This window comes from Paroedura picta, chromosome 11, assembly GCF_049243985.1.
Source record: "Paroedura picta isolate Pp20150507F chromosome 11, Ppicta_v3.0, whole genome shotgun sequence".
In the NCBI taxonomy this organism is placed as follows: Eukaryota; Metazoa; Chordata; class Lepidosauria; order Squamata; family Gekkonidae; genus Paroedura; species Paroedura picta.
The window spans coordinates 1,522,457-1,550,449 of record NC_135379.1 but is presented as its reverse complement, the minus strand read 5'-3'; the positions used below and the strand labels follow the sequence as shown (position 1 = coordinate 1,550,449).

Below are 27,993 nucleotides of genomic sequence, written 5' to 3'. Positions count from 1 at the left end.
GCAGTCTCGCGCGAGGGGCCGGCTACGGTGGCCGCGCGGCGCCCGAGGCGAAGGCGGTGCTGCTGCTGCTGCTGCTGCTGCTGCTGCTGCTGCTGCTGAGGGGCGGGAGGCCGGACCCGGCCGGCCCGGGCAGGCAGGCAGGCGGGCGGGCAAGATGCTGGAGGCGGCCGGGCCGGACCCGGAGCTGGACGCCGAGGACCTGGTGCACTTCTCGGTGGGCGACCTGCCCAGCCGCGGCTACGGGGTGATGGGCGAGATCCGGCGGCAGGGGAAGCTCTGCGACGTCACCCTCAAGGTAGGCAGAGGGGGAGGGGGACGGGGGGGCAGCAACCCCGGCAGGCAGCGGGGAGGGGGCGCCAGTGGGTCGCCCTGCGGGCCTGAGGGGGCACGGCCGGCGCAGAGCCCAAGGGCGCCTTGGGGGCCCCCCAAGATGGACTGCAGGCGGCGGGAGCCTTCGAGGGCTTGCCCGCTTCCCCAGACCGTGAACTTGGCTTCCTTGCGGCTTGCACTCCAAAGCTCCCCCTGGAGCAAACCTTGGTGGGCCTGGAAGGTGCCATTGGAGGCAGACGGGCAGCCAACCCACGACTGCTGGTTTTGGAAACATTCCCGTTTCGATGAAAGCTTTTGGGTTCTACCGTTGGGCCTTTTTCGGGTGCAGATCAAGGTGGGCTGCTGTGTTTGTAGCAGCAGAGAAGACCTCCAAGTCAGGATGAACCATGTTGGGAGGCCAGGGAGGAGCTCATCCCTTCTGGGTTGTTCTCCTCTGTTTTCAGTTGTTTAGATTTGTTGGGCAAGTGGGAAGTTTCCCCTTCACCTGTCTGAAGGGAATGCCCTGAAAACCTGGCTGGCTTCTAAGGTGCTTCTCGCCATCCATCTGCAGAGGCTCAGGTTGGAATAAGAAGGGATATCTCGGGGGGGGGGGGAGAGGGGGTCACGCTAGTCGGTTTCAGCAAAACAGGAGCCCTGCCAGACTAATAAGGGTGTGTTCTCATATAAGCTCTTCTGGAGCAGAGGCAGCTTGTCAAGTGTTTGTGGAAAGAGGCTGCAACCTGAAGTGAAAGCTAGAAATAATGTGGAATACTGGGGGGGGGGGGCAGGATTAGAAAATAAGTGAAATGAATACCTAAAAACTTGGGGTAAATAAGGTTACCCCCGGGTCCCCTGTTGCTTCTTCTTTGGGAGGGGCTGTGGCTCAGCGGTTGAGCTTTGCATTGATTGATTAATTGATTGATTTTATTTGTATACCGCCCTCCCCCTGAGGCTCAGGGTGGTTTACATGAAATGCAGAAAACAGTACATAGAACTCAGCTTTTCACAATAACATTAAACGATAACAGAGGTAACAGAGTATAATGCTGCAAACAGGTCCAGAGCAGAATGCATGGGAGGGAGGGAGCCGGTACACATTGCTGAGAAAGACTTGTGCTTGGGTCTGCAGCCAATCTGAATAGACCGTACTGAATTTCATAGGCCAGTGGTCAGATTCACTATAAGAGCACCAGAGTGGCTAAGTGGCCAGAGTGTTTACAGGCGTAGTCAAACTGCGGCCCTCCAGATGTCCATGGACTACAATTCCCATGAGCTAGCAGGATATAGGAGACCCAGTTTCAACCCTCCCCGCACCATGGAAGTTTGCTGGGTAATCTTGCACCCTCAGCATTGATGAGAGGAGGAGGAGGATATAAACTGGGCAGAGGAGAACTTCACTTGCCCTCGTGTGGGTTCGCATCCAGTAACTGCTGTCCCCTCAAGTGTATCGACTTGTCGTCCTGGGGTGGCGTTGGCCCTGAATGCTGAGCTGCTTTGGCCACCCGTGAACTTTGGGCGCAGCAAACGTGCCCCCTCCTAGGAATGAGCTGTGTACTGCTCCTGAGGGCTTCTCGCGGGGGGGGGGGGGTGCCGGCTGCAGCGATTTATAGGCTTTCCTGGATGTGCAATATTTTACTGTCTTGCGGGTGGTCTGTGGAAAGGAGATTTGGGCCCAAGCCTGACTTGTGGTGCCGCCGCAGCACCTCCAAGCAAACCACATGAGCAGCTTTGGCATCTAGAAGTTAACGAGCCCCAGGACAGAATGAGTCATGGAACAGAAGAATCCCTCTCTGCTTAGGAGCGCCCTTGGCACGAGGCAGCTTGGTACTGGCGGAAGCAAGGCATCAGCATTTCCACCCTGCGTCACAAATATTTGCACCCTTTTTCGAGACAGCTGCTGCTTGTAAACCTCCCGAAATTGAGGCAAAAGGGGGATTGGATAATTTCATGGAGGAAGGTTCTATCGGAGGCTACTAACCGCGGGGACTGAATGGAACCTCCACACTCAGAGGCGCTAAGCCTGTGAATCTTGGAGCCGGGCGGGAATGTTAGTGGGAGGCATTGTGGTTAGACCTCCAGAGGAACTGGCTGGCCACTGTGTAAGACAGGGTGTTGGGCTGTGTGGGCCCTTGGTGGTCAGATACAGGATGTTTTGATCAGGGGAAGGTCTTGTATCCTCGGCCCTGTTCTTAGACCTCGAGGGGACCTGATTGGCCCCTGTCTGAGATGGGATGCTGGCCTCAAGGGACCCTCATTGGTCTGATCCAGCAGGCTTCTTCTTATCTCCTTTACAGCTAGTCAGTGATTGTAGTAATAAGAAAGCGAGAACTACTCAGCTCGGTCAGCCCAGATCTTTCTGTTCCAGCAACTGTCTGACAAAGGGAACCTGGACTCTTGAAAGCAATTGATCTCTAACATTCTGCTGGGTTCGAATCTACCTCTTCTTATGCAAACCAGCACAGTCAGCCTCTGTAACTGTCTTCCAATAATTCTTTCAACTGTAAAGTGCTTTAGTTGTTATACTGTGTTATTTTAATGCTATTTATTACTATTTTGTCGATTGATGCTACCCTCCCTGAGCCTTACGGGAAGGGTAGGATATAAGAAATAAAGATATTGATTATGCCCCCCAACAAGGACCACCTTCCTGATTCTGGGCTGCTACCGAGCAGGAAACGAAGGCAAGCAATTCCCTGTTCTTTGTTTCCAGAGACGGGCTGCCCCTGAACACCAAGTCCTGAGCTGTTTTGCTAGGAGCCTTTCAGAGAGCGATTCTCTGTGACTTCCTTCAACCCATTTATAAAACCAAATAATTCAGGGGTCATTTGCTGCATCTTGGAATGCGGAATCTCACGGGTCATTTGACCATTCCGTAGAGAAGCGTAGTGTCCTGTCCTAACATCAGTGGCATTAGTTCCAGTTGACATGCTGCAGTAAAACAAATCGGTAATTTATTGGTTTAAATGTCTAACCTGCCTCCTCGGGCAGGCCTCGTCCCTCTGAATGGGAAAGTTCCCTCCGTCGCCACGGCTAGTAGCCTCCGTGAATCTATTGAATCTCCTTTTCCAGTGGTGAATTCCTGTGGCCACCACTGCATCCTCTGGCAGCTGATTCCACATTTTCAGCACACTCTGCGTAAAGTAGTCTTTCCTCTTTTCCATCCTGAACTACTGCCCATCAGGTTCATTGGATGCTTTCGAGTCCTAGTCTTTGGAGAGAGGGAGGAAAAAATTGTCGTGGTCAACTTTCTCCACCGCAGGCATAATTGTATACTTTGCATAAGCCCCTTAGTTGTCTCTTTTCTACACTGAAAGGGCCCATCCTTATAGGGGGTTGGACTAGATGGCTTCTCTTGCCCGCTCTGATGGGACCGATGGTCTGATTCAGTGGCCGGCAGCTTTGTTGACCAGCAGCTGCCTGGTCAGCAGTTTGCTCTATGGAGCAGGCTTTTTGTGCTCATTCCAGAGCTGGTCCTTCAGTGTGCACGAACGCACTAAACTAAACGGCATTGCTACCTGTGGATGTTTGGCCCTAGTTAACATTGCAGAGAAGGAAGGATTTCTCCTTGTGGAAGGGCGCCTTCCTTTCCCGTCTCCTGGGCTAGAACACGAAGTCCTTCCCCTGTACGCACATCCATGGAAGCAAATTGCTTTAACCTTTGACTGAGTCTTTCCAGCAGGTACAGCAGTCGGTTGATTTGCGCAGTTGTTTCCCTTAACTTAGCACAGAATGCTCTGTGGTTCTTGGCCAGCTGGTGGTGGAATGTGCTGTTAAGCTGCAGACGAGATAGGGGTGACCCCCATGGGATGTTCAAGGCGAGAGACGGTTTGCTGCTGCCTGTCTCCTGTCCCGGCATAGCTACCCCCACTTCCTTCACGGTCAGTGCCAGTTCCCAGCCAGCTACAACTCTGCCTGGCTCTGAGGGAGAGGCAGATCTGAGAGTCCTGCTGGGACCAGCCCCTGAGCTTCAGGCACTCCCAACAGGCCAGACCTCCCTGTGGCACCCAGAACTTGAGCTGCAACGAGGCAAAGCCCCTAGCCCCTCCAGCCCTCGGACCTCAAGCCTGGCACAGAAGCCCCAGCAGGAGGTGGCTCCTCATTCGTATCTCCTGTGCCTAGGGAGTAATGGCATACGAAGCAGCGCTTTGCGGGAAGGGAGAAGAAGGGCCAGATTAGCGGCTCAGGGCAGAACTGGCCTCCAAGGGTCTTTGCAGAGCTCAGCCAGCTGCTTATGGTTCACTGCATGTTGACCTTAATAAGAGGACAAAGGCAGAAGTCTGTTGTTCTGGCCACAACTTTCCTAAGAGACCTGCACCCCCAGCTCCTGCTCTGGCCTTGACTTCTTGGAGCGACCTTCAGCTTGTGCCTTTTGACTCCGGGCTCCCTTCCTGCCCTTATCGGACCTGGTTTCTGTGGGTGATTGTTTTCCTGGCACAGAACTCTGCTCCTGTTCTGTGGACACGCTTCCCATGCTCCCTCGAAGACTCTCCGGCTGGCTGCACACCTCTCCCTGCCCACGCTTATGCTGCATTCCATTCAAAAAATGTCAGACCTTGGCATTCCCTTGGACATGAGGTTGCGTCTGGCATAGAATCATAGAGTTGGACGGGAACTCCAGGGTCTTCTAGCCCAACCCCCTGCAGAATACAGGGAATCCACAACTACCTGTCCACCCACAGTGGCCCCAGTTTGATGCCCAGATGATGCCCCCTTTCCCAGCTGCATCTGCCTGTAACCCTCAAAACGCTGGCCCAGGAGTTCCTGGAATTTGGTATGGAGTCTGCAGTGGGAGAGGCAAGGGCAGAGTTTAAATGTCCAAAAAAGGGTGATACTTAAAGAATAAAATAGTTTTATGTAGAAAGAGAAATAACGTGGAGAAGGGAGAGAGACCTAACTAGCTGTTCTGTTGTCTTCTTTCTGTTCTGGAGGCAAGCAGGGAGGAAATGGGCTCAAAGGAACAGGAAGTCTCCAAAGGAGCCAAGCAGGACCCAGGAGGAAAGTATTTGAAAACATCAGGAAGTTCCTAATCTGACTGTGCGAAACACACATGTTCTCTGATGCTTCCTGTAGGATAGTCTTCCTTGAATGGTACACACTGCAGATCTTGTGTACTCCAACAAGAGGCGCCCTTGGGTGGATGGAAACAGCTGGAAGGAGCCCAGCCATCACCCATTCCACGTCAGGAATCTGAAATAAGTAAAACCTGAGGTTCCAAACCTTTCGGTACAGCAGCAGAATCATAGTGGTTTCGGTATTCTTAGGGGGCTCACGTGGTGTGCAGTGAATTAAGAAAACGCTTTCTGGAACCCTCCATGCGGTGTGCGTGCTCATTTGCCCTCCCGGAAGCATAGGATTTGGAAGCTGAGTTAAAGCGGAGGTGGGGTAGGGGGGGTGATGATCTGCATGAGCGGAAAGGCTTATGGTATCAGGGAGGGGAGATTAGGGTCAGAAGAAGTGCTGGGAGGGTCTGACTTGGTCCATCCACCTGTTGAGAGTTCTGTAAGCATTTAATGCCTGTAATCACATAGAACTGAAAGAATTAGAATGGAAGAGGAACCACTTTGCCCAGTGATACTTGATTGTACCCCCCCCCCCAAGGTGTCCAGTACAGTTGGAGTTGAAGGGAAGTAAATAGAGGATGAGGGGATGTTTGCCATTAGTGATAAATTCCCCTTGTTGTCTTTGCAATCGGGCACCAAGCGTCAGCCATCGGGATGGAGCCGCAGTGTCGGACAGCTGAAGTCCAGGCAGGGCTACCTGAGCAGGAAAAGACTTGCCTGTTTGGGGACGGAGTTGTGCTGTTGACCTTTGAGAGTGGGCAAATGTCCTTCCCCCTCCACACCCCGGAGGCCCAGTTCCCTTAGCAGCTGGCAGGATCGGCATTCCCCTACTAAGAAGCAATGTATTTATGCAAATGCATCACTTCATCGTTGGGAGCATCGTTGGTGTTCACCAGTCCCCAAAGTGAGCAGCATGGGCAGAGTTCTGTTTTGGCAGAGCTTCAAGGGATTCCGTCCCTGCCGCGTGGAGGAGCACTCCAAGATCAGGAGATGTTCAGATGTCGCCTTATTCTCAGGAGAGAATGCGCCGATTGCGCTGCCTTGGGTGGCTCTCCGTTGAGTCATGATGTGGCCTATTTCCCCCGCAAGGGTGTTGGAAAAAATGCAGAAAGCCCTTTGCCGCTTCTCGCTGCCACGATGCCACGTGCTCGGAAGCCACAGCAGCGTTGAGGGGCTGGAAGGACATCCCTCCCGGCTCCTCTGATCTGCTGACGCCAGATCCTGGGCCCGGCTCCTCCTAAAGGGCTGCGTTGACGATTTTTTAAAAGGGCCTCAAGCCTTTGAAGTCGTTCAAGCTGCGCATGAAGAAGAAGAAGAAGAAGAAGAAGAGTTGGTTCTTATATGCCGCTTTTCCCTACCCGAAGGAGGCTCAAAGCGGCTTACAGTCGCCTTCACATTCCTCTCCCCACAACAGACACCCTGTGAGGTGGGTGAGGCTGAGAGAGCCCTGATATCACTGCTCGGTCAGAACAATTTTATCAGTGCCGTGGCGAGCCCAAGGTCACCCAGCTGGATGCATGTGGGGGAGCGCAGAATCGAACCCGGCATGCCAGATTAGAAGTCCGCACTCCTAACCACTACACCAAACATGGTCCCAGTAGGTGTGCTGCAGGGGACCTCCAGGGACATGGTCACGACCGGGGGAGTGGCAGCTGCTTTGAAGGGCCCCCACGGGTCCCCAGAGCTCTGGGAACAGTGAGTCCCCCAGGGAAGAGAGTCAAGCGCTCGGGCTGCCCGTGGAGCAGAAATGAGTTTCTTGCAGGGAAGAAACCCGGCTGTCAGGAAGGGGCAAGATGGACGGCCATTTGGGTAACCGAAGCTGAGCAGTAAAGACGGGCGATGCCGACTCCGCATTGCTGGGGACAGGAGTGCCAGGGTCCCAGGACGGCATCGCTTCCCACATGCTCCACTGGGCGAAGTCATGGTGGGAACGTGGCGGGATAGGGGGCCATCAAGGAAGCCCCAGGTGGCTTCACAGGGGCAGGCAAGGGCAGACCATCTCTGGCCTTGGAAACCCTATGGGGGCCCCATAAGTTGGTTGCAACGGGACAGCAAAAAAAATCCCACGTCGTTTTAGGGGACCCAACTGCTGACTACTGATGCCGGGTGCAGAAAGCAACTCTCAAGCCAGGCATTCCCCAGCTGGGATTCACGGTAACCTCTGCCTATGCAGAGCTGTTGTCCATCTAGCCTCCCGTCTCACCCAGTAGCCGACCAGTTCCCCTGGATGGCAACAGCAGGAGAGAGAGGCCGAGGCCTTCCCCTGGTAAGAGCCTCAGGAGAGCCCTGCTGGAGGCGGCCAATGAGGGTCCCTCCAGTCCAGCCCCCTCCTGTCCTCTCTCTAGCCCGTGGAGCCGGGAGCGTTCCCTGGATGAGTGCAGGGTAGGCAGCCAGGCTGTGTGGCAGAATCCCTGGGCAATGGCGTGCTTCCCAAGGGAGCAGTGATCTTGTGAAAACCACATGTGGCATGTCACTGAGAGCCTTGCGGGATCTTTACGTTGAACTTGTTTTTCGAAGGTGAACCGGTTGTCTGTTAGCACCCTTCAGTCTTTTTTTAAAGAGAGATGCAAACCATAAATGCTGCAAGCAAATTAATTAATTTGTACTTGTTCGTAGAATTTTATTGTTTACTTCATTTATATATGAGAATCCCATCTGAGAACATGTAAGAAAAATGGGTTGAATCACTTACCAAGCACACCCCCCCAAGACTCAGGAAATCATTGAATCAGGAAATCCCATTAACTTTAATGGGATTAGAGGGGTGTAACTGTGTTTTAGACTGCACTGTTGATGTCACATGAAGCTGCCCTGTACCAAATCAGGCCCTTGGTCTGTCACAGTCACTCAGCCCTCTGGGATCTCAGGCCAAGATCTTTCCCATCCCCTCCTGCCTGTTCCTGTTAATTGGCGATGCCGGGGATTGAACCTGGGACCTTCTGGCCCTTCCATTGAGCTATGGCCTCTCTTCAAGGCTCTCCAGGGTCTCAGGTGGAGGCCTTTCCCATCTCCTCCTGCCTGGTCCTTTCAATATGAGGGATTGAACCTGGGACCTTCTGCAGGTCAAGCAGAGGCTCTTACACTGAGCTGTGGGCCCTTCCAAACAGCATAAGGCATTGAACACACATGAAACTGCCTCAGTCCATCAGGACATTGGTCTACCAGGGTCAGTCTTGTCTCTTCTGATTCGCACCATCTCTCTGGGGTCTCAACCAGAGGTCTTTCCCACCGCCTACTGCCAGATCCTTTTAATTGGGGATGCCAGGGATTGAACCTGGGACCTTTTGCATGTAAAATAGAGGCTTTTCCACTAAGCCGCAGTCAAGCAACTCTCTTTCAGCATAATCCACTGAGAGGATGGGGGAGGGAGCGAGATGCCTATATCCTATGTCCAGCGCCTGAGGGGAAGGCAGAATAAAAATGTTAATAACTTTTTATAGCTTAATTTCCGGCCATATTATAATTGCCGTGCCTCTTGGGATAGGGGAGAGATTGAAGTAAAACCAGCGAGTGGAACGAAACGTGTACATTTTGAAAGGCCTGCGTGAAATCCGCCACCCTGTTCCTTGGCTCAAATGGGGCCGTGTCCCCTTTGCTCGGGGATCCTTCTGCAGAGCTCGTTGTGGCCCTGGAGCCTGTTCCGCAGAGAGAGGGGCTTGGCGCGGAAGTGAGCTTGTAATTCGGGCGGTGGTCCTGGAGGCCATCGAGATGCCTGACGGAGTTAATGTTTTACGCTACCTGCGGCCACAGTCCTCGGATAGTAGTCTGGCCCCTGCAGCAGAGCTCCTTGGCAGACCTGGTGGTGTGCTCAGTCTATTCATATTCAGGGCTGGACGTTGGCGAGGAAGAATTGACTTTGAATCAGTCAGTACAGAGTGCGGCATAGGAGTGCCACATCCAACTGGTTTTGCGGAGTGGAATGAGTGGGCAGGTGTTTGTGTTTGCAAGACCTGGGACGGTGGTTAATGGGAGGAGGTAGCTGATTCATAGGTCCCTGCAAGTCCAGAGCGAATGTCCGGGTGAGCGCGCCTGAGCTGGTTGGGCTTCTTTTTGAAAAAGGCAGGCGGTACCTGCTGCAAGCAAATGAGTGGATGAAGCGCCGCTCACACACTCAACACGAAGAAATACTTCTCCACACACAGATTCTAATTCCCTGTCAGAGGATGTGGGGAGCCAGCATGGCCTAGTGGTTAAGAGCAGCGGCTTCTAATCTGGCCAGCCGGGCTTGAGTCCCCACTGCTCCCCCACGTGCAGCCAGCGGGGTGGCCTTGGGCTAGTCACAGTCCTCTTAGAGCTGTTCTCACACAGCAGTTCTGCCAAAGGTTTCTCAGCCTCGCCTACTTCACAGGGTGTCTGTTGTGGGGAGAGGAAGAGAAAATTATTGTAAGCTGCTTTGAGACTCCTTCAGGCAGTGAAAAGTGGGATATAAAAAACAACTCGTGTTCTTCTATTGATGGCCACAGGAGCAGTCAGATTGGGACTTTAACCTTAATGATTATTTAGGATTATTATATTATGTTACTTCACTATTGTAAGATGGTAGTGATCTTCTCTGAGTCTTCTGAGAAGGGCAGGCTATAAATAAAATATTATTATCAAAATATTTTAATTGCGTTTCTTTAACCCTCATGGTTGTGGGCTTCAATAGTCATCCCTGGAGCCTTCTACCCCCACACACACACACACACACACACACACACACATACACACACACGCTTGTCTGTCTCTCTTTTTCCCTGCAGTCACTCTGTTGCTTGCCAGAAAGCTTCTGAAATCTGCGTATACCCAGTGGTCTAAAGCAGGCGTAGTCAAACTGTGGCCCTCCAGATGTCCATGGACTACCATTCCCATGAGCTCCTGCCAGCATTTTCTGGCAGGGGCTCATGGGAATGGTAGTCCATGGACATCTGGAGGGCCACAGTTTGACTACCCCTGGACTAAAGGATATTCTTCCAAGATGCATATACAGAATTCACCCTGCTCCGTGCTTCCAGCTTGAATTCCCACAGAGTGGAACGGTTTTCTGATTAGCTCTGGGTGCCTCATCAGGGTTCCCTTGTCTCAGGATCTGTGATGTATTACTTTTAATGCCAGCTATTAATCGCCTGACCGGTGTCCGCTGCCATTGTTCAGATAACGGTGTGCAAATCGCAGCCCACCGCTGCCAGAATCGGTTCCTGAACCAGAACCGGGTTGTACGAAACACACCCAGATAGCTCACACAAGGTTGCTGTTTGCCACAGCTGCCGAAAATAGCCCGGCTGCATGCTTGATGGAATGTTAATTAAATTGCCGTGTGTCAACAGTAGCCTTGAAATCCCACTGTGGATGGCTTCCCAGTGCCGGTCGCTTGAAGTTCATTCTGGTCAGTTCGGCTGCAAAGGCTCCAGCAGCTCTCAGAATGCAAGAGGAGCTTTGCAGCTTCCCAGAAGAGCGGAGGGGCTTCCTTTCTTCGAGTCCTGGTGAACAGTTTGGGGGAGGGGCTGGGCTCAGCCTGCTTGACATGCAGGAGGCCCCTGGTTCAATCCCCAGCGTCTCCAGTTAATGGGGCATGGCAGGAGGAGATGGGAAAGACTTCTGTGCGAAACCGTAGAGGTCCAGTCCTTGACCGCATTTGTCCGGCCTGAGGGCAAAGCACTGAGCTGCCTTTCATCTTCCCTGCCCTGCAGGTCGGAGACCACAAGTTCAGCGCCCACCGGATCGTCTTGGCCGCCTCCATCCCTTACTTCCACGCCATGTTCACCAATGACATGATGGAATGCAAGCAAGAGGAGATAGTCATGCAGGGCATGGATCCAAGGTGCGAGCGACTCTGGGGGACGGGGAATTTGGGGAGTGCAGTGACTCACCGTATGGGTCAGACAACTTCATTTCTCTCCCCTCTGCCTTGCGACAGATCTTTTTATTTGTTTATTTTTGTAATAATTGTTCTGGTGTCCTCATACACCTGTTGTGCATGATCAGCTTGTTGTCCGGTCAGGCCTGGTTCAGGAATATCAGCAATAGGAATTTACAATCCAGGAAAAGGTAAAATACTGTGAAGAGCTAACAGTAAGTAAAGGTAAAGGTCTCCCCTGTGCAAGCACCGAGTCATGTCTGACCCTTGGGGTGACGCCCTCCAGCGTTTTCATGGCAGACTCAATACGGGGTGGTTTGCCAGTGCCTTCCCCAGTAACAGAAAGTGGAGACCCTCAAATATAGCATATATATATATTAATAAACATCCTGAGTCACAAAGATAAATCCCATGCCAGCCGTTCCAAGTCCAGTCCACTGACTCCCAAGTAGGTCTACTCAGAGGAAAAACCTTCACCAGATTCCACTCCAGGCAGGTTATCTTTTCCCTGCCTGCTGGGAAGCTTCTATGGAGCCAGAATGCCATTTTCGGCTGTTACAGACACGCCACAAGATAGGAGCCCTGATACAGACTAAACAAAAGTCCCAACAGATGTTTTTCTGCTTCGTATATCTTCACCCAGAGTCACAAAACTTCTCACAACTCCAGAATTCACAAAACGTCTTGTCCTTATAGGCTTAGCAGGCCACAGCTTTGCATGAGAATGTTTTAAAGCAGGGGGTAGTCAACCTGTGGTCCTCCAGATGTTCATGAACGACAATTCCCATGAGCCCTTGCCAGCAAACGCTGGCAGGGGCTCATGGGAATTGTAGTCCATGAACATCTGGAGGACCACAGGTTGACTACCCCTGTTTTAAAGCACACTGCCCACTCTCCTGGCTTCTCTGCTTCAGACAGAGACACACCCGTGGCAGCCCTGGGTGTCTTCTGAGCATCCCTGTATCAGATTATGAAACTCCTGCTGATAGGTAAATCACAAGGACATTTCTGGTTCGGCTTGGGTGTAGTGCCAAAGTACAAAGATTACCAGAGAATCTTTGTTTCCATTTTATTGTCATTTGCTAAAAGATCGTTATTTGCATCTTTAACATTACCCCAGAAAGAGTATAATAATAATGCCACCCACCCCTTTATTTTTTGTCAAAAGTAATTAGTTCTTTTGAGAGGCAAGGGACAACTTCAAAGAAGGCGCTCCAAGTCCATTCAGACTCCAATATTTATAGAATTTTTAAATCCTCTTCCAGTAATAGTTAGCTGCCTGCCTCATATGGCACACATTCCTGACTCATTAAGTATCCTACAACTTTAAACACCGTGGGAATTTATCATGTCTCTTCTCAAAGAATATCCGCTGTTCTAACACATTCCAAGTACTTTCCATTGGGATGAGCCAGTTTTGCCCTCAGAGTGGCCAAATGGTGGCTCTCTAAATGTCCATGGACTACAGTTCCCATGAGCTCCTGCTACCATGTTGCAACATGCTAGCAGGAGCTCATGGGAATTGTAGTCCATGGACATGTAGAGAACCACAGTTTGTCTGCCCCTGCACCGTGGGCGCATTCACACACACACACACACACACACAAAATAACGCATTTTCAACTCACTTTACAAGTGGATTTTACTGTATGAAACGGCAGAATCCATTCGCAAACAGTGGCTGAAGTGGATTAAAATGGCATTATTTAGCATGTTTTTGAACTATTTAGATGCTGCTGGGCTCCACTGCATATTCTGCCTTGGATATTAATTATGTCCCTCCTAACGTACTCGTTATCCTGTGACTCTTCTGTTCTTTCCCCTCCCCAGGGCTGTTCTATTCTGGGTCTCTCTGCTGGGGACGCTTAGCTGAGATCCCAGCCCAGCCCTCACTTTTGGCCTGCGGAAGCATCGTCCTGCGTGATCTTTTAAATCAAGACCAGCAGCTTCCCCCCTCTTGTTTCTGGCTAGAGCTGTGATGTTCTGTGAAGCAATTTACTCCCAAGGCAGTGATTCTGTCTCTTAGCCCAGGATTGTGGCACAAAGGGAATTGTGTCCTGCATTGTGCGGGGGGTTGGACTAGATGACCCAGGAGGACCCTTCTGACGCTAATATTCTATGAGTCTGTGTCCCCTGCTCAGTCTCTTGAGCCTGGAGAGGAAAACCATCTGAACATCAAATCAGTTTTAAAGAACTGCTGGAGCGGGTGACTCAGCCAAACAGTACATCTCCCTTTTTACACCTTCTTGTGAGAAGGAAATCCTGAATGGGGAGTAGAACCACATACTGACTAAGGAAGCCCAGGCGCTTTACGACTCCTCCCTCAGTGGGAAAACCTCTGTTTGAATGAGGGCAACCAGGTGCAAGCCCCTCCCTCCTTTCAGCCGCACCCCCTTTCTGAAAAGCTCAGCAGGCGCCAGGGGAAGTGCGCATGGGCACCGCGTTGGGGGACCCTGCATGAGACGGCGTTGAGTTGGGTCATCAAGCCAGATGCCCACAGCTAACCCTTTTCGTCTTTGTTCGCCCCACGTAGCGCCCTGGAAGCCCTGATCAACTTTGCCTACAACGGACACTTGGCCATCGACCAGCAGAACGTGCAGTCGCTGCTGATGGGGGCGAGTTTCCTGCAGCTGCAGAACATCAAGGACGCCTGCTGCGCTTTCCTCCGAGAGAGGTGAGGGAGGGTCGGGCGGCTTCTTCTGGGCCCTGCACTTTCAGAACTGGTTGAGCCAGGGGTGGGCTGGCTGTCAAACGCCAGAGGGAATATCCGGGGGAGGGGGGGGCTCCAGCAAGCAGCACGACAGCCCAGCACCCCTGCCTGAGCCTTTGGGCCACCTTGGCTCCTCATCAGCAAGGGCAGCTGGGGTCAGCTCAACCCGTCTCCCCCTGCACTGCCTCCAGTTTGGGGAGTGATGCAGCAGGGGAGCTCATGCCCATCATCGGCCCCACGGAGCCGAGAGCAGCCTTGCACTGCTGGCTGCTGGACAAAGAGGGCCACTCAGGTTGACTTGCTCCAGTGCTATTTCCTTGGTCCGCTCTTGGTCAAGCCCCAGCTAATATTGTGAGTCCGCCTCTTGCCCCAACACAACCGCATGCGCATGTATATGGCAGTGGTCATCCTGTCTTGTAACAGGATAAAAACACATCCGATTATGTACAAAAGAAGGCATTTCACCCGGCCAGGGCACAAACGTTTTCTTCTTTATTGTAAAGTGTAGTTGGTTTGCAAGATTGTAATATTTGATATCCTTTGGAGGGGTTCCCCCAGTTTTAGGGTTAAGGTTGGTTTTATGTACTTTGTATTATTTATATGACTGCACAGGGGGTTTCGGGGGGGGCACTTTGCTGTTTTTGTACCAATTTTAATTGACGTCATCGTACACGGCTGTAAACCACTGGAGCTCTTAACTAACGAGAAGCAGTATCATCAAAATGGAAATAAATAAACAAGCAAAAGTCTGTGAGAAATCACATCTGGGACGAATGTAGGATCGAGAAGAGAAACACCAGATAAGGCTGGGTTAGATAGCCTTTGCTCCAGTTTAGCTGCCAAATTGTTTGGCTAAAACCTGCAAAACCCCATCTGCCCCATCTGCTGCATGAGATGCCCAAGGGGGCGGGCTTGTTTGTCCTTTAGGAGGACCGGCATTGCAAAAAGCCGTTCCAGGCCCCTCCCGCCGTTGGAGTTAACCAGCTTACTCCTGGTCTCCAGTAAACAGGGGGGGGGGAAATGAGTTCCATGTAGGCTGTTGATTTTAAATTGAACGGGGACCGGACAAAAAAACCAAAATGAACACCTCCCTGCATGTCTGCAAAGGGGGCGGAGGCAGTTCTCCCTGTGTCTAAGCCAGGGGTAGTCAAATGCTGGCTGGGGCTCATGGAAATTATAGTCCATGGACATCTGGAGGGCCACAGTTTGACTACCCCTGGTCTAAGCCCGCGGTTTCCTAGCCCTTTAAGTCCCATTTTCTTGGGGAAAGGCAAATTGCACCAAAGGGAAAAGGCACAATTGGATTAATGGAGACAGACTTGCCTGAAGTTTCCTGCAAATACAATGAACTTGTGACCTGGTTCTTGGAAGCAAGGGAGCAGAAAGTGCGTGGGCTGGTGAATTCTTGAGCCAGCTTCCCTCTTGAAAGCAAGCAAGAGCCCTGCAAATGAAACAGCCCATCAGTGAGAAAAGCCAGCACAATTCGCCTAATGCCTTATATCTATTCCTTAAAAATAGTCCTATGCATCCATATCCCCCAAATACAGTGCTTAGTCATCTCCCTTGGAACGAATGCTAACCGTTCACGTGTACAGGGAAAAGCCAAAGTGGGCATGTTCAGCAAAGCAGAGGCTCTGCCACTGAGCTGCAGCCCCTCTCCAACATGCGCATGATGCTGTCTTCTGCGGAGTCAGGCCCACAGTCCATCCAGGCCAGCCTCGTCTGCTTAGGCTGCAATGCCTCTCCAGACCCTGAGGCTTCCCTGGCCCTGAGGTCTTCTATGTCACCTCCAGCCTCATTCCTCTTTCACTGGAAATGCCTCTGGGATTGCAGCAGGGGCCTTCCTCACGCCAAGTCTTGGTTCTTCCCTCTCACTTGCTTCTCCATCCCTTGCTTGTTTTCCGGCATCGTCCTTCCAGGCTGCACCCCAAGAACTGCCTGGGCGTGCGGCAGTTTGCCGAGACCATGATGTGTGCCGTTCTCTACGACGCTGCCAACACCTTCATTCACCAGCACTTTGTGGAAGTGTCCATGTCCGAGGAGTTCCTGGCCCTGCCCTTCGAAGACGTCTTGGAGCTGGTGTCCAGCAACGAGCTCAACGTGAAGCTGGAGGAACAGGTATGCGCTGGGGGGGGGGGCGAGGGGCAAAGGCTGGTCTCGCCACCAGGTTAAAGCGGAGTCATCCAGAGGGCGGGTGGGTGGGGGGTTGGGGGGGTGGGTGTGAGGCAAAACACCTCCTGGCTCTTCCTCTCAAGGGTTGATGGATGTAGTAATTAACCGGCTCCTTCTCGCTGGTGTTGCTACTTGGGCCTTCCTGCCCACAGGCCTCTTATCGCTTCAAGAGCCGAGTATGGAGCAGGCAAATTGGCTCTGCATGAGCCACGATGGGAGGGAAAGAGCCAGAATCTGCTAGAAGGTTCTAGCTAGCGTGCATTCGGCCCGGTTCATACTCATCTCCTGACCCAGGTGGGCCAGAAATTATAGCTGGCCGAGGAATTTGGAATCAAGCAAGCTAGCGCAGATCTCGAAGGAACAAGGCCTCACCTGTGATCTGCTTGTTTGCAAATGGATAGTACTGTAGGGGAAGCTGAAGCTACGGCCTGAGTCTAGAAATGTGCCCGGGGGGGGGGGGGGGAGGAATTTGGCTCGACCGCCTTGGCCACGGTGCTAGCCTCCTACGTGCTGCCTCGGGCTTTGGTGATTGTCGAGGTGACCGAACCGAAGCGCTCATCCCTAACTCAGTACTTTTCAAATTCAATGCTTCCCGATTCAGTACAATTCAAATCAACCAAATCGCTGATATTGGAATATGGCTTCGAGTTTCTTCGAGTTCAAAACGATTCTGGGGAAACGGCTGCCAAATAGCTGATGGCCAGGATCTGCTGCTTGATGGCTCTCCCTTTCTTCTCTTTAAAGTTTAAACTGCCCAAATCACGGTTTAGAGACAGTTCATTGGGCTATTCGACTCTGATACATCCGAAAAGTACCTGAGTCAGCCTTGATTCAGGCCCTTTTTGTCTTACCGAACCGAATTGCCCACCCCTACCTAAGACTGCAGCAACTAAGGGTGTGCCATCGAATATAACCTTTAATTGCTCTAGGTTATTCTCCGAGCTGCCCCCTTGTGTTGCCGAGTGATGACCCACCCTTCCTTAATCTGTTCTGAAAAGCTTCAGTAAAGCGATGGGCAAAGTCTCGTTCCTTGCTCACGGGGTCCCGGTTCGGATTCCTCGGCTTTGGGCCTGAAGGAACGGCAGGATCCCTTGAGCCCGCCCCCTTTGCGGCGTCCTGCCCGTTGTTCACGCCCAGGGCGCCCCTTCCTGAGCCTCCCGCTTCTCTCCCGGCAGGTATTCGAGGCCGCCCTAGCCTGGGTGCGGTACGACCGGGAGCAGAGGGAGGCCTGCTTGCCGGAGCTCCTCGCCCAAATCCGGCTGCCTCTCTGTCGGCATCAGTTCCTCACGGACCGCGTTCAGCAGGACAGCCTGGTTCGCTCTTGCCACAAGTGCCGGTAGGTGGCCTCCTCGCGCGCAGGGGCGGAGAGAGAGCAGCCTTCTGGCTAGGAAACGTGCAGGCAGCGGCCAGGTGCAAAGCCCCGCAATCGTGAAACCCTTTCTCCACTATGCAGGCCCAACCGGAAGGGAGTTTCCCTCCAGATGACCCTGCCAGTGCAGTCGGTGGAAGTAAGAGCCTTGTTGCAACTCTTTCTCTCCTCTCCTTCTCTGTCCCGGAAGTCCGGGCATGAGGCGGCCTTGGGAGGGGCAGCTGCCCAGCCCCAAAGCCCTCCCTGGGTGAGCCCTCCGTGCCCTGAGCCCTGCCTGCTTTAGAGAGCCCTCTGCAGGTGGACTCCTGTTGACCTCAGAGACGACCCCATCAGCCCTCCACGGCTCGAGCCTAAAGCCCAGGAGTCCTACCCTTGAGCCTCCTCCTTTCTGCCTTAGAGAGGATCCCTCAGCACCTTTCTCCTCGCACGAGCCCTTCTGTCTGTTGGGCACAGCGGTACGGAGGGATGCCATGTGCCGTGTCCGGAGATTGCCTCGTTCTAAAGGACTCTCTCCTCCCCTGGGGAAGGGCTGAGGCTCCGTGGAAGAGCCTCTGCTCGGCGTGCGGAAGTTTCCAGGCCCAGTCCCTGGCATCTCCCCTTGAATGAGCCAGGCAGTGCGTGAAGGGAGAGGCCTCTGCCGGAGACCCCAAGGAGCCACAGGCAGCCTGAATCGGCAGTACTGACCTGGACAGACCAGGGGGGTCTGGGTCAGGAGGAGGTGGCTTCATCTATGCGTGCCGCACGTGCATCTGGAAGGTCCCCAGACGTAGGAAACGAGAGCGGCTTAGCCCTGGCATAGAGCGTGTGCCGGGTGCTTGTCCTTCGGGAGCATTCTTTAGGCTGCCTGCCCTGTCCGTAATTCCGCCCCCTTCCATTGTGATGAATGTCTCCAAGTGGCATTAACAGAGCATCAGCAAAGGGACCTGTTTCGTGCTCCTCCACCAAGCACTTCGGCTTTCAGTCGGCTTCTCCTCACGTGCAAGTCACCCACCTCCCGTTGGGATCGAGACCAAAACATGGACGACAGAACTGAGGCACGGTGTACTTTGCCCCCCGTTATCCGTGCGGGTGCTCCATAAATCGATGCAGTGGGATCTTTCCCAGCGTGTGGTTTGCTTTCTCTGTCCCCTAACATTTCCTAATGCTAGATGTTATCAGGGAGCCTGCCTCAGAGGGCCGGCATTGACCACTTCTGAAAGCTGGGTATCGCCAGGGTTGTGTGGCATCTGTGCCAAGCATCCTGCTAGAACCCAAGCAATTGGATGGCATTTTTTATTTTGGATAACGTTTCTTTTTTGGTCAACCGTGGCTCAGGATAGGAGAGATGAAAAGAAGTTGGGGTTTATACCCCGCTTTTCACTGCCCAACGGAGTCTCAAAGGGACTTACAATCACCATCCCCTTTTCTCCCCACAACAGACACCCTGCGGGGTAGGTGGAACTGAGAGAGCTCTGGGAGAACAGCTCTTGTAGGACTATGACTAGCCGCTGTGAGTTGTTATGGTTTTTCCAATCTCTCAACTGTATATTTTCAGCCTTTGTTTTGCAGCCAGAGGGACTAGAAGCTGGGGGGGGGGGTTTGGAGATGCTGGTCTTGCAGGCAGAGATGGGGCTTGGGGAGTGGAGGGAAGCATCCCTTAAGGAGAAGAGCTGGGTTTTTGTACCCCACTTTTTACTCCCCCAAAGAATCTTAAAGCAGCTTGCAATAGCCTTCCCTTCCTCTCCCCACCATGTGCGGTAGGTGGGGCAGAGAGAGCTCTGAGAGAACTGGGACTAGCCCACCCAGCTGGCTGCGTGTGAAGAAGGAGGAGTGGGGAATCGCACCTGGTTCTGCAGATTAGAGGCCATCGCTCTTAACCACTACGCAAAGCTGGTTTCTCCCATGGCTGGCACGAGAAATTGGAGTGGGTGGAACCACTGGAGCCAGAGCTCAGGGGACTTTGTCCAAAGCTACGTGGGAGGGAGGGCGGGAGGCCTTTGCCCCCCTGGGCCAGCCCTTGTCTGTGGGGGGACTTGCCTTGCGTCTTTGCCAACGCCGCTGCCGTCATCCTCCCGTTTTCCTCCCTGAGTGCTGAGCTCACCAGCGCCCCCCCCCTCTCCCCCCCCCCCCCGTGGCTCGGCCTTCCCTCTCAGAGACCTCGTGGACGAAGCGACAGACTACCACCTCATGCCGGAGCGCCGCCTGCACCTTCCGGCCTTCAGGACCCGCCCACGCTGCTGCACCTCCACGACAGGCCTGATCTACGCGGTGGGAGGGCTCAACTCTGCAGGTATCTTTCAGTGGCACGGATGGCTGGCGGGGGGGGGGCGTTGGGCCAGATGCCCCTCGGTGAGGTCCCTGGCCAGGAGGACTCCAGGGAACCTCCATAACCAGGGGCAGAAAAGGATTAGGAGGCCGGTTTCTGTGACCCATTCATTGGCCCTCCAGTGCCCGAAATAAGATGCCGGACTTGATGGACCACTGGTCTCCTCCAGCAGGGCTCCTCTTAGGTTCTTATGAAGCCCTTGGCTCTCCAGAGGAACTGGTTGGCTCCTGTGTGCGATGGGATGCTGGACTAGAGGAACCTTCACTGGTCTGACCCAGCAAGGCTCTTCTTAGGCGCTTATAGGAGAAGGCCTTGGCCTCTGTGTCCAAATTGGACCTCCAGAGGAACTAGATTGGCCACCATATAATTCCTGTCCAGCGGGGTTCTTCTGATGTTCTTATCGGGGGAAGACCACAGTCTCCCTGCCCTGTTGTTAGCTCTCCAGAGGAACTGGCTGGCCCCTGGGTGAGAGGGGAGGCTGGACTAGATAGACCATTTGGTGTGATCCATCAAGGCTTCGTGCTCCTATGTCAGAAGTGCATGCAAATTAATCTCTTAGGAGACATACAAGTTTTAAACTGAGCTGTGGTTAGTTTTCCCATGGACCCCCGGGAACTGTGTTTTAGTGCTGACTTTCAGAGCTTTGAAACAGACAGAATTGAGGGGGTGGGGAGCAGAATGAGAACTAGCTCGAGTTCGGGGGAAGTATCCCCCCTCCCCCACTCAGCAGCTGTTGCATGTCTTGGGGGCAAGATCTCGTGCCGGCTTGAGCAGAAAGTTGCTCCGGAACCCAGATCTTCAAGAGTAGTATTTTTGCAGAGGAGAATGTGGCTGAGCAGGAGCCAGGCTGGGAAAGATCTCTGAGACGGTGGAAACTGCCCTCTGAAGTAGCTAATTCTGAGCTAGCCAGACCCTTGATCTGACGTGGCCTAAACAAGCTCTGTATGTCCCTCAGCTGTCGATGGTGGAATCTGGGCTGGACTTTGCTTGCCACGCAGCTGTCGAGAACCCCAGAAGTTCAAGGGCGCTTTGTTCAGGGTCTTGGTTGGGGCTTTGGAGGATAATCCTGCAGTGTCTTAATTTTCCCCGCATGTCCAAAAGACAAATGTTTGCCCCGAATTCCTGAGCCAAAGGCTGGATAAAAAACAACCGTGGGGTCAGGAACTCCAGTATTTATATCGTGCCGTTAGATTTTCGTGCTGAGGGCAGCAGCTAGCTAAGAGTGCTTTGCATGCATGGGAAAATCCTCAGGCGGAATCATTCCGTCAGCTGCAGGGATCCCAGAGGCCCAGCACAGACCTGAGAAGCGGTGCTGACGATCCTTCCTTGTGCCGGTTGTGGAAAATGCCCTTAAACCATCTTGGGGAGAAGTTTGATCCCACGGGTATGTTGGGGGGGGAGGGGGCTTTCTTCTGGCATCTGTGAAAGCTGCTGGTGCGTGAAGAAAGAGCCACAATTCTCCAAACAGATCCGCAAGGTCCCACACATCGCCAAGATGTAGAAGTGACTCCGTGCTCACTGATTCCCAGAATTAAGCATCATTGGGGTAGTCAAACTGCGGCCCTCCAGATGTCCATGGACTACAATTCCCAGGAGCCCCTGCCAGCCCAACTTGGCTCCGCCCCCTCCAGCAGCCATTTTGTTGCAGTGCCCATGGGGTCAAAAAGGTCAAACTGGTCCAGCCGACTGCGGCCGAATCACCTAGATCAGGGGTAGTCAAACTGCGGCCCTCCAGACGTCCATGGACTACAATTCCCAGGAGCCCCTGCCAGCGTTTGCTGGCAGGGGCTCCTGGGAATTGTAGTCCATGGACGTCTGGAGGGCCGCAGTTTGACTACCCCTGACCCAGATGATTAAATTGGCAAGTTTAAGGGCGTCCCATTCCCAAGCAGCCAAACCGCCTGCCCTGAAGAAGGTTCCTGAGAGCGAATTACTTTTCTCTCTCTCTTGTGATTATCACTCCTTAAAATGTGAGCAGCAAATTTCTACGCAGGTGACTCGCTGAACGTGGTGGAAGTCTTCGATCCCATCGCCAACCACTGGACTCAGTGCCAGCCCATGACGACGGCACGGAGCCGGGTGGGGGTGGCCGTGCTGAACGAGCTCTTGTATGCCATCGGCGGGTACGACGGGCAGCTGAGGCTGAGCACGGTGGAAGTGTACAACCCAGAGTCGGATTCGTGGTCCAAAGTGGGAAGCATGAACAGCAAACGAAGGTGAGCACCAGAGGGAGGGAGGGAGGGAGGGAGGGAGGGAGGAAGGATCCGTAGGGATTGTTTAGAAGTGTGTGTCAAGCGTACAGCGGTTGTGGGGGATCACTTTGGACCAGAATAAATTGCAGCAAAGAAAATGTCACTGTTGTATTGGGTAAGGACTGCCGTGGCTCATTCCGATTCCAAGCCTGTTTTCAAGCCCCAGTTTTGCTGTTTTGCAGTGTTTTACCCAAGGGTAGTCAAACTGCGGGCTTCCAGATGTACATGGACTACAGTTCCCATGAGCCCCTGCCAGCGAATGCCACCCCAGTCTAGGGACATCAGGAGGGCCACAGTTTGACTACCCGTGATTTTACCTAGCTTGTTCTGCACCTGCTGGATAATGTCCTTTCAGTGTAGATTTTCCTCTTTCACATGGAAAATTCCAGCTGCAAGAGTACTTCGAAAGTGTGCAGAATGTGAGATGGAGCCAGAACTGCGTCTCTCTAGCTGAAGCACACGGCCATTAATTCTTTACTAACAGGTCTGTGTTAAGCTGGGAGAAATCTCTTCAAAACAGGACAATATTTTTTTTCCTGGGATGTTGACATTTTAAACCAGCAAAACACGTACTGGGGTGAGTCACCTAATTATTAACAGTGTTTCCGCTTTTTTTCCACTCTCCATGAGATTAACAAATTTGGTCCTGTGAGGATTGTCCAAAGAATACCGGAATGACATGTAAGGAGTGGATCAGCAAACACCTTATCAAACTGTTTAGACCAGGGGTAGTCAAACTGCGGCCCTCCAGATGTCCATGGACTACAATTCCCATTCGCTGGCAGGGGCTCCTGGGAATTGTAGTCCATGGACATCTGGAGGGCCGCACACCCACAACGTATTGATCAACCTACTAAAGAAAGTGGGATTCCAAGGCGAGGTGAATGAGGCGGACAATCTAAATCAGCATACAGCATACAAGACCTCCTGGCCCAGTTTCAGGAATCTGAGCTGCCCTTCCCCAGGGTTTGGATTAAATTCCCAGCAAGCATTGCACTCACAGGGGTCTGTTGCAAAGAAGAAAGAATGAACATCCAGGCTTGCCTTGCACCCGTCTTTCCCGCTGTGTATTTCTGTCTGTGAAACGAAATCCTCCGGACTGTAGACACGGCTGCAGTCGGTGTCCAGATCCACAGAGGTGGGGGATGCCTTTAAAAAACCTGCACCCCAAATTAAGCTTTGGTCCACCGCCTACAGCTGTTCGTGCAAGCTCCTCCGGTTCCTTACGGAGATCATCTTCCCCTTATAATCGTAATATGTCTCCAAGCAGAGGGGCAAGAAGAGAGAGAGCAACAGAGCTTCAGGCAGATTGTTTCAGTGTGTTTTCAAACCTAAATTTATTGTATCGGCTTTCACTTATTGTGTAAGCCGCCCCGAGACCGCAAGTAGAGGGAAAGCCTATAGAGCGAAATAGAAATAAATATATTGAGCAATCCGTATCATCCGGGGGGTGGGGGGATGTCTCAGATCCCCAGCCCAAAGAGTCCTGGAGTGCTGCATGCAGTCACCCAGCGGACCGTAAAGGAAAGTGGAGTCTGAGTCCACGGACACCCAGCAAAGTTGCATTCAAGGTATAATAAGCTTTTGCGTGCACACCTATGCTTAACTTTGCACATGCGCAAACTTTGGGTTACAGTCCCTGGAGTGACCGCGTAGCATATGCATGCTCACAAAAGCTTAAGCCCAGGATCTTCAAGGGGCCCCGAGGCGCAGCTTTGTTCTGCTGCTGCTGCCCACCTGGGTCTCTTGTCATGCTAAGGTGCTGTTCTTTCCTGGCTGGTTTCAGTGCCATGGGGACAGTGGTGCTGGATGGGCAGATCTACGTGTGCGGCGGGTACGACGGCACCTCCTCCCTCAACTCCGTCGAAGTCTATTCACCCGAGACAGACAAGTGAGTCTTCCTCTTGTTATTCTCCCCCTCTAGTTGGGGTATTATCTGAGAGACGGATTCCGAGGTCCCCTTCCCCACAACTTGTGGAATAAACGTCTCCCAAGTGAAGTAGGCCTGAGCACTTCGGCGTAGTTCGGCCGCCTGAGCGATCACCGGAGCCTTGCACATGCGCCAGTGCTTGGCCACCTCGGGCTCCGGTGATCACGCCGAAGCGCACAGCCCTAGGTGAAGGAGGGTCTCAGGCAAAGTCTTTCAGGGACTGAACCTGTGACCCTCTGCAGGCGGGCAGAGGCTCTGCCCCTGGGCCACAGGAAGAGGGTCCAGCAGGGGGGAGGGGGGAGGGGGGAGGGTCAGGGCCCGAGACCCACTTCCCTTGTGTCGCGCTCTCTCCAAAAGGTGGACGGTGCTGACCCCGATGAGCTCCAATCGCAGTGCGGCCGGCGTCACTGTCTTTGAGGGCAGGATCTTCGTCTCCGGCGGGCACGACGGCTTGCAGATTTTCAATAGCGTGAGTAGGCTGGGGGGGAGCCAGGGGCTGGTCGTGCTTTCCCAGCCGAGTAGACCTCACAGGATTGTTGGGGGGGTGTGTGTGTCTGGAGTCGATGTACTCTCAGGAACACATGCAGGATCAGACTCCAGGTGCATGCAAGTCAGAACGGCTCTCTTGGGCTGCCAGGGGCTCTCCAGGCGTCTCAGAGTGGTTTGCAATCGCCTTCCCCTTCCTCGGCCCACGACAGATACCCTGTGAGTTAGAAGAGAGTCGTCTTTCCCCGCAGAACCTTCTACTCGAGGTGGTGCCCAACATGTCCCCACCTGAGATCTGTGTCGTCCGGTTGGATAAAATTGGCCCCAGCTTCCTTCGCAGCTCACCTTTTTCCAAAGTGCCCCGAGATTCCGGGCTTCTCCGTGGTGTTTGCCACCCTCCAGCCCCCAGTCCCTCCCGGCCAGGCTGCCTCGGCTCATGTGACTTCCAGGCTCCTCTTCTGCTGCAGGTGGAGTTCTACAACCAGCATACGGCCTCGTGGCACTGCGGGACCAGCATGCTCAACAAACGGTGTCGGCACGGGGCGGCCCCCCTGGGCAGCAAGATGTTCATCTGCGGGGGCTACGACGGCTCAGGGTTCCTCAGCATCGCCGAGGTCTACAGCTCCGTGGCGGACCAGTGGTACTTGATCGTCCCCATGAACACCCGCCGCAGCCGGGTCTCCCTCGTGGCAAACTCTGGGCGCCTGTACGCGGTGGGGGGCTACGACGGACAATCCAACCTGAGCTCGGTGGAAATGTACGACCCCAAGAGCAACCGCTGGACGTTCAGGGCCCCGATGGCGTGCCACGAGGGGGGAGTCGGGGTGGGCTGCATCCCGCTCCTGACCCTCTGAGGGGGGAGGGGGGGGGTCCAGCGCCTGCCGGGGTCGGGAGGCCCGTCTTGGAGAGAGACTCTGAGGAGCCAGTTGTCTGCTGCCAAGGGAGGTCTATCCCTTCTGCGTACTTGGGACAGCTTCGTTCAGGAAAGCCCACAACCGGCTGCGTAACCAAAGCCACGTTCCTGTTAAGGTGCCACGGGCCCCGGCTGGCGTGGAGACAGATCACATGGCTGAAAGGAGCCCACCTCCCTTCCTCTCTCGTTTCTCCCCTTCTGTGCCATACTGACTCTCAAGCCAGGCTCCCCGCGGCTTCCCTCTCTTCCTGTTTTTCACCTTCTCCGCCTCCTCAAGGTCACGTCTGGAGCAGGGGGGGGCATTGTTCGAGCACGTGGCCTCCTGGGGTTCAAGCACGTGGCCTCCGTGCTCATCCCTCTGAGCAGGAAGTGCTGGCTAGCCAAGGAAGACCCCCACCCCCACCCCCACCTTTCTGCTGGGTCCACGGGGAAGGTGTCTTGGTTTCTGTTCTTAAAAAAATCTCGGAAGCTCCCTCCATCCCCAACTCACAAGGAGCCTCATTTATTACCTGAGGGGGGAGCAGGGCTGCCCAGTGCAGCATTGGCTCCTTCTGCCGCTGGGAATCAGAGGGAGAGACGCTCGCAATCTGGGTGCTCTTTGGCCCCCCCCCCCCCAGATGAGCCCCGGGGACGCTGGTTTCCACGTGAAGAGCAGGATGGGCCAGGCCGGAGGGGGGTTGCCACCTGCCCTCTGGAGTCCGGAGCAAGCGCCTGCCCTGCGCGGACGCTGAGCCTCCCTCCCCGGAGAGCCCTCCCCTCCACACTTGCCTCCCGCCCCGTTCATTGCCCTGCTCCGGGGCGTGTTTCCTCCCCCCCCCCCCAAGGGCTCTTCCGGGAGCGGGTTGCCCAGACCAGCCATTCAGAGCAGCCAGATGTGAGTTCCAGCAGCAGCTCAGAGACCAGCAAGGCTTTCAGGGGAAGGTTCTTTAGAGCCAGCGGCCCCTTCGTCAGGGAAGGCCCTTGAGAGAGAGAGAGAGAGCTCCCTCTTGCAAGCGTCTCCCCCTGTGCCGGCCTCTGAGGTGCCGGGGAGTCGGGCCAGCCCGGCTGCCCTCTGAAAGCCCCTGTAGATGCACGGGGGGGGGGGGGGGGGGAGACACACACAGATATGCGGGCTCCATCCCCTGCCTGTGTGCATTGCAATTTCAGCCCATCCGGGGGAGGAGTTGTCCCTGTCCCTGTCCCTGTCCCTTCATTGGCTCCCTGGTGCTGCTGCACCCTGTGCCTGTCTGTGGTAGGGATGAGCCCTTCAGCCTGGCCGTGTCGAGCCCGAGGCAGCGCGTAGGAGACCAAGGGCCGCCCCGCCATCCCTCCTCTCTGCCCCGTGGCGCTGGCCTCCCACACGCTGCTTCGGGGTTTGGTGATTGCCAACGCGGCCGAGCCAAAGCTCACATTCCTAGTCTGCGGTGGAGCAGGAAGTGGGGTCTGAAGGCCGGGTTTCTTTATCAGCACCCAAACAGGGGCTGCTGCTACACACGAGTAAGCTCCTTGACCTGTGTGCGGAGGAAATGGTCACTTCCTTTGGCCCTTGGGATCCGTATAGCTCTCGAGGCCTGCTGTGCGTTTTCTAAACCAGACTGGATCCAGCGGTCTGCAGGCTTCCTAAGCAAGGGGGATTGTTTTGACTTGGCTGCCCCAGAAGGACCGCTGTTGTCCCTCAGCTGCTCGAGCATCGAGGAGGGAGAGTGCAGGTCTCCCCGAGCTCGCTCTTGCCTGCACAAGGAGCCTGTGGCAGAGCCCGGGGCCCAGTGGGCGCCCCGCCCGTTTCCCCAGAGGCTTCGTCCCTCCCTGTGCAGACCCTCGGAGCAGACCTGCCTCTGAGCCGCCGCTGGGCACCTCGGCCGAGGAAGGGCTCGCGTTCTCCGCATCCTGGCTCTGGCTCAGCAGCTTTCTTTTTGCCCCTCTTTTTGTGGCTGGGGCTCCTCGCCCCGGCCGACCTTTTCTCCGGGAGCCAGCTCTTCAGTGACTCCCTAGGGGGTGTCGTGTCCGTAGGCAGGAGGGCCCCAGGGCTGGGGGCCCAAACCCTCGTTCTTCCACGTCCTCGGGCACCTAAATGTTGGAGCCTCTCGTGTTCATGTCGCAGTGACCACGGGGGCGCCTCGGTTGGTGCGCAGCCGTTGCGGGTGGAGCACTGCCCTTTGCGTTTGCGTGATGCGCCAGGGCCTCTTGTCCGGCAGCAGCGGCTGAGGCATCGAGGGTGGGGCTGGAGGGGGGAGAACTTTGTGCGGCCGAGTGGGGCGTTGGGGCACTTGGGCGGTTCCCATTGCAGAGGCTCAGTAACGGGCCCGATCCGCTCCCCCGGGCTGCCCTGGGTTTTCTGTGTGTCCGGTGTATATATGTGGATGTCTATATATATATGTATGTATACATTATATATATATTGAGGCGCTGTGCGTAAAGTTGATGTGTAGCGTGGGCATACCTGGGCCGTAGACGTGCATGGTGTTGTGCGCACACGCATCTCGCCGACCGGTGTCTGTAAACCTCAAGCCAGCCAATACATGCTCCAGAGTACAGAGCCCATCCTGACATTTCTGCGCTGCTGAAAGTATTTGTATGCCACAGACTTGAAAACGCACCGGCCCTCGAGGCCTGGGCAAGACCCGTGCAGAGCTTTTCAGGCAGGGGAAAAAATAAAAAGAAAAGAAAATGGT

At 54.2% G+C, this 27,993-nt stretch overlaps 1 protein-coding gene across 2 annotated transcripts; it reads left to right on the top strand.

Moving 5' to 3' along the window:
- Positions 1-8: 8 nt before the first annotated feature.
- KLHL18 (kelch like family member 18) lies at positions 9-27,991 on the top strand. 2 transcript variants are annotated; one of them, XM_077304435.1, is made up of 10 exons: positions 9-295; positions 11,039-11,169; positions 13,739-13,879; positions 15,835-16,033; positions 17,263-17,423; positions 19,589-19,725; positions 21,740-21,977; positions 23,800-23,904; positions 24,301-24,412; positions 24,897-27,991. In XM_077304435.1, the coding sequence occupies exons 1-10, from the start codon at positions 155-157 to the stop codon at positions 25,281-25,283; spliced, it is 1,752 nt and encodes a 583-aa protein (XP_077160550.1). In that variant the 5' UTR covers positions 9-154; the 3' UTR covers positions 25,284-27,991. The 2 variants fall into 2 exon arrangements, with proteins under 2 accessions (XP_077160550.1, XP_077160551.1); XM_077304436.1 differs by having other exon boundaries at positions 110-295; positions 21,755-21,977.
- Positions 27,992-27,993: the final 2 nt, after the last annotated feature.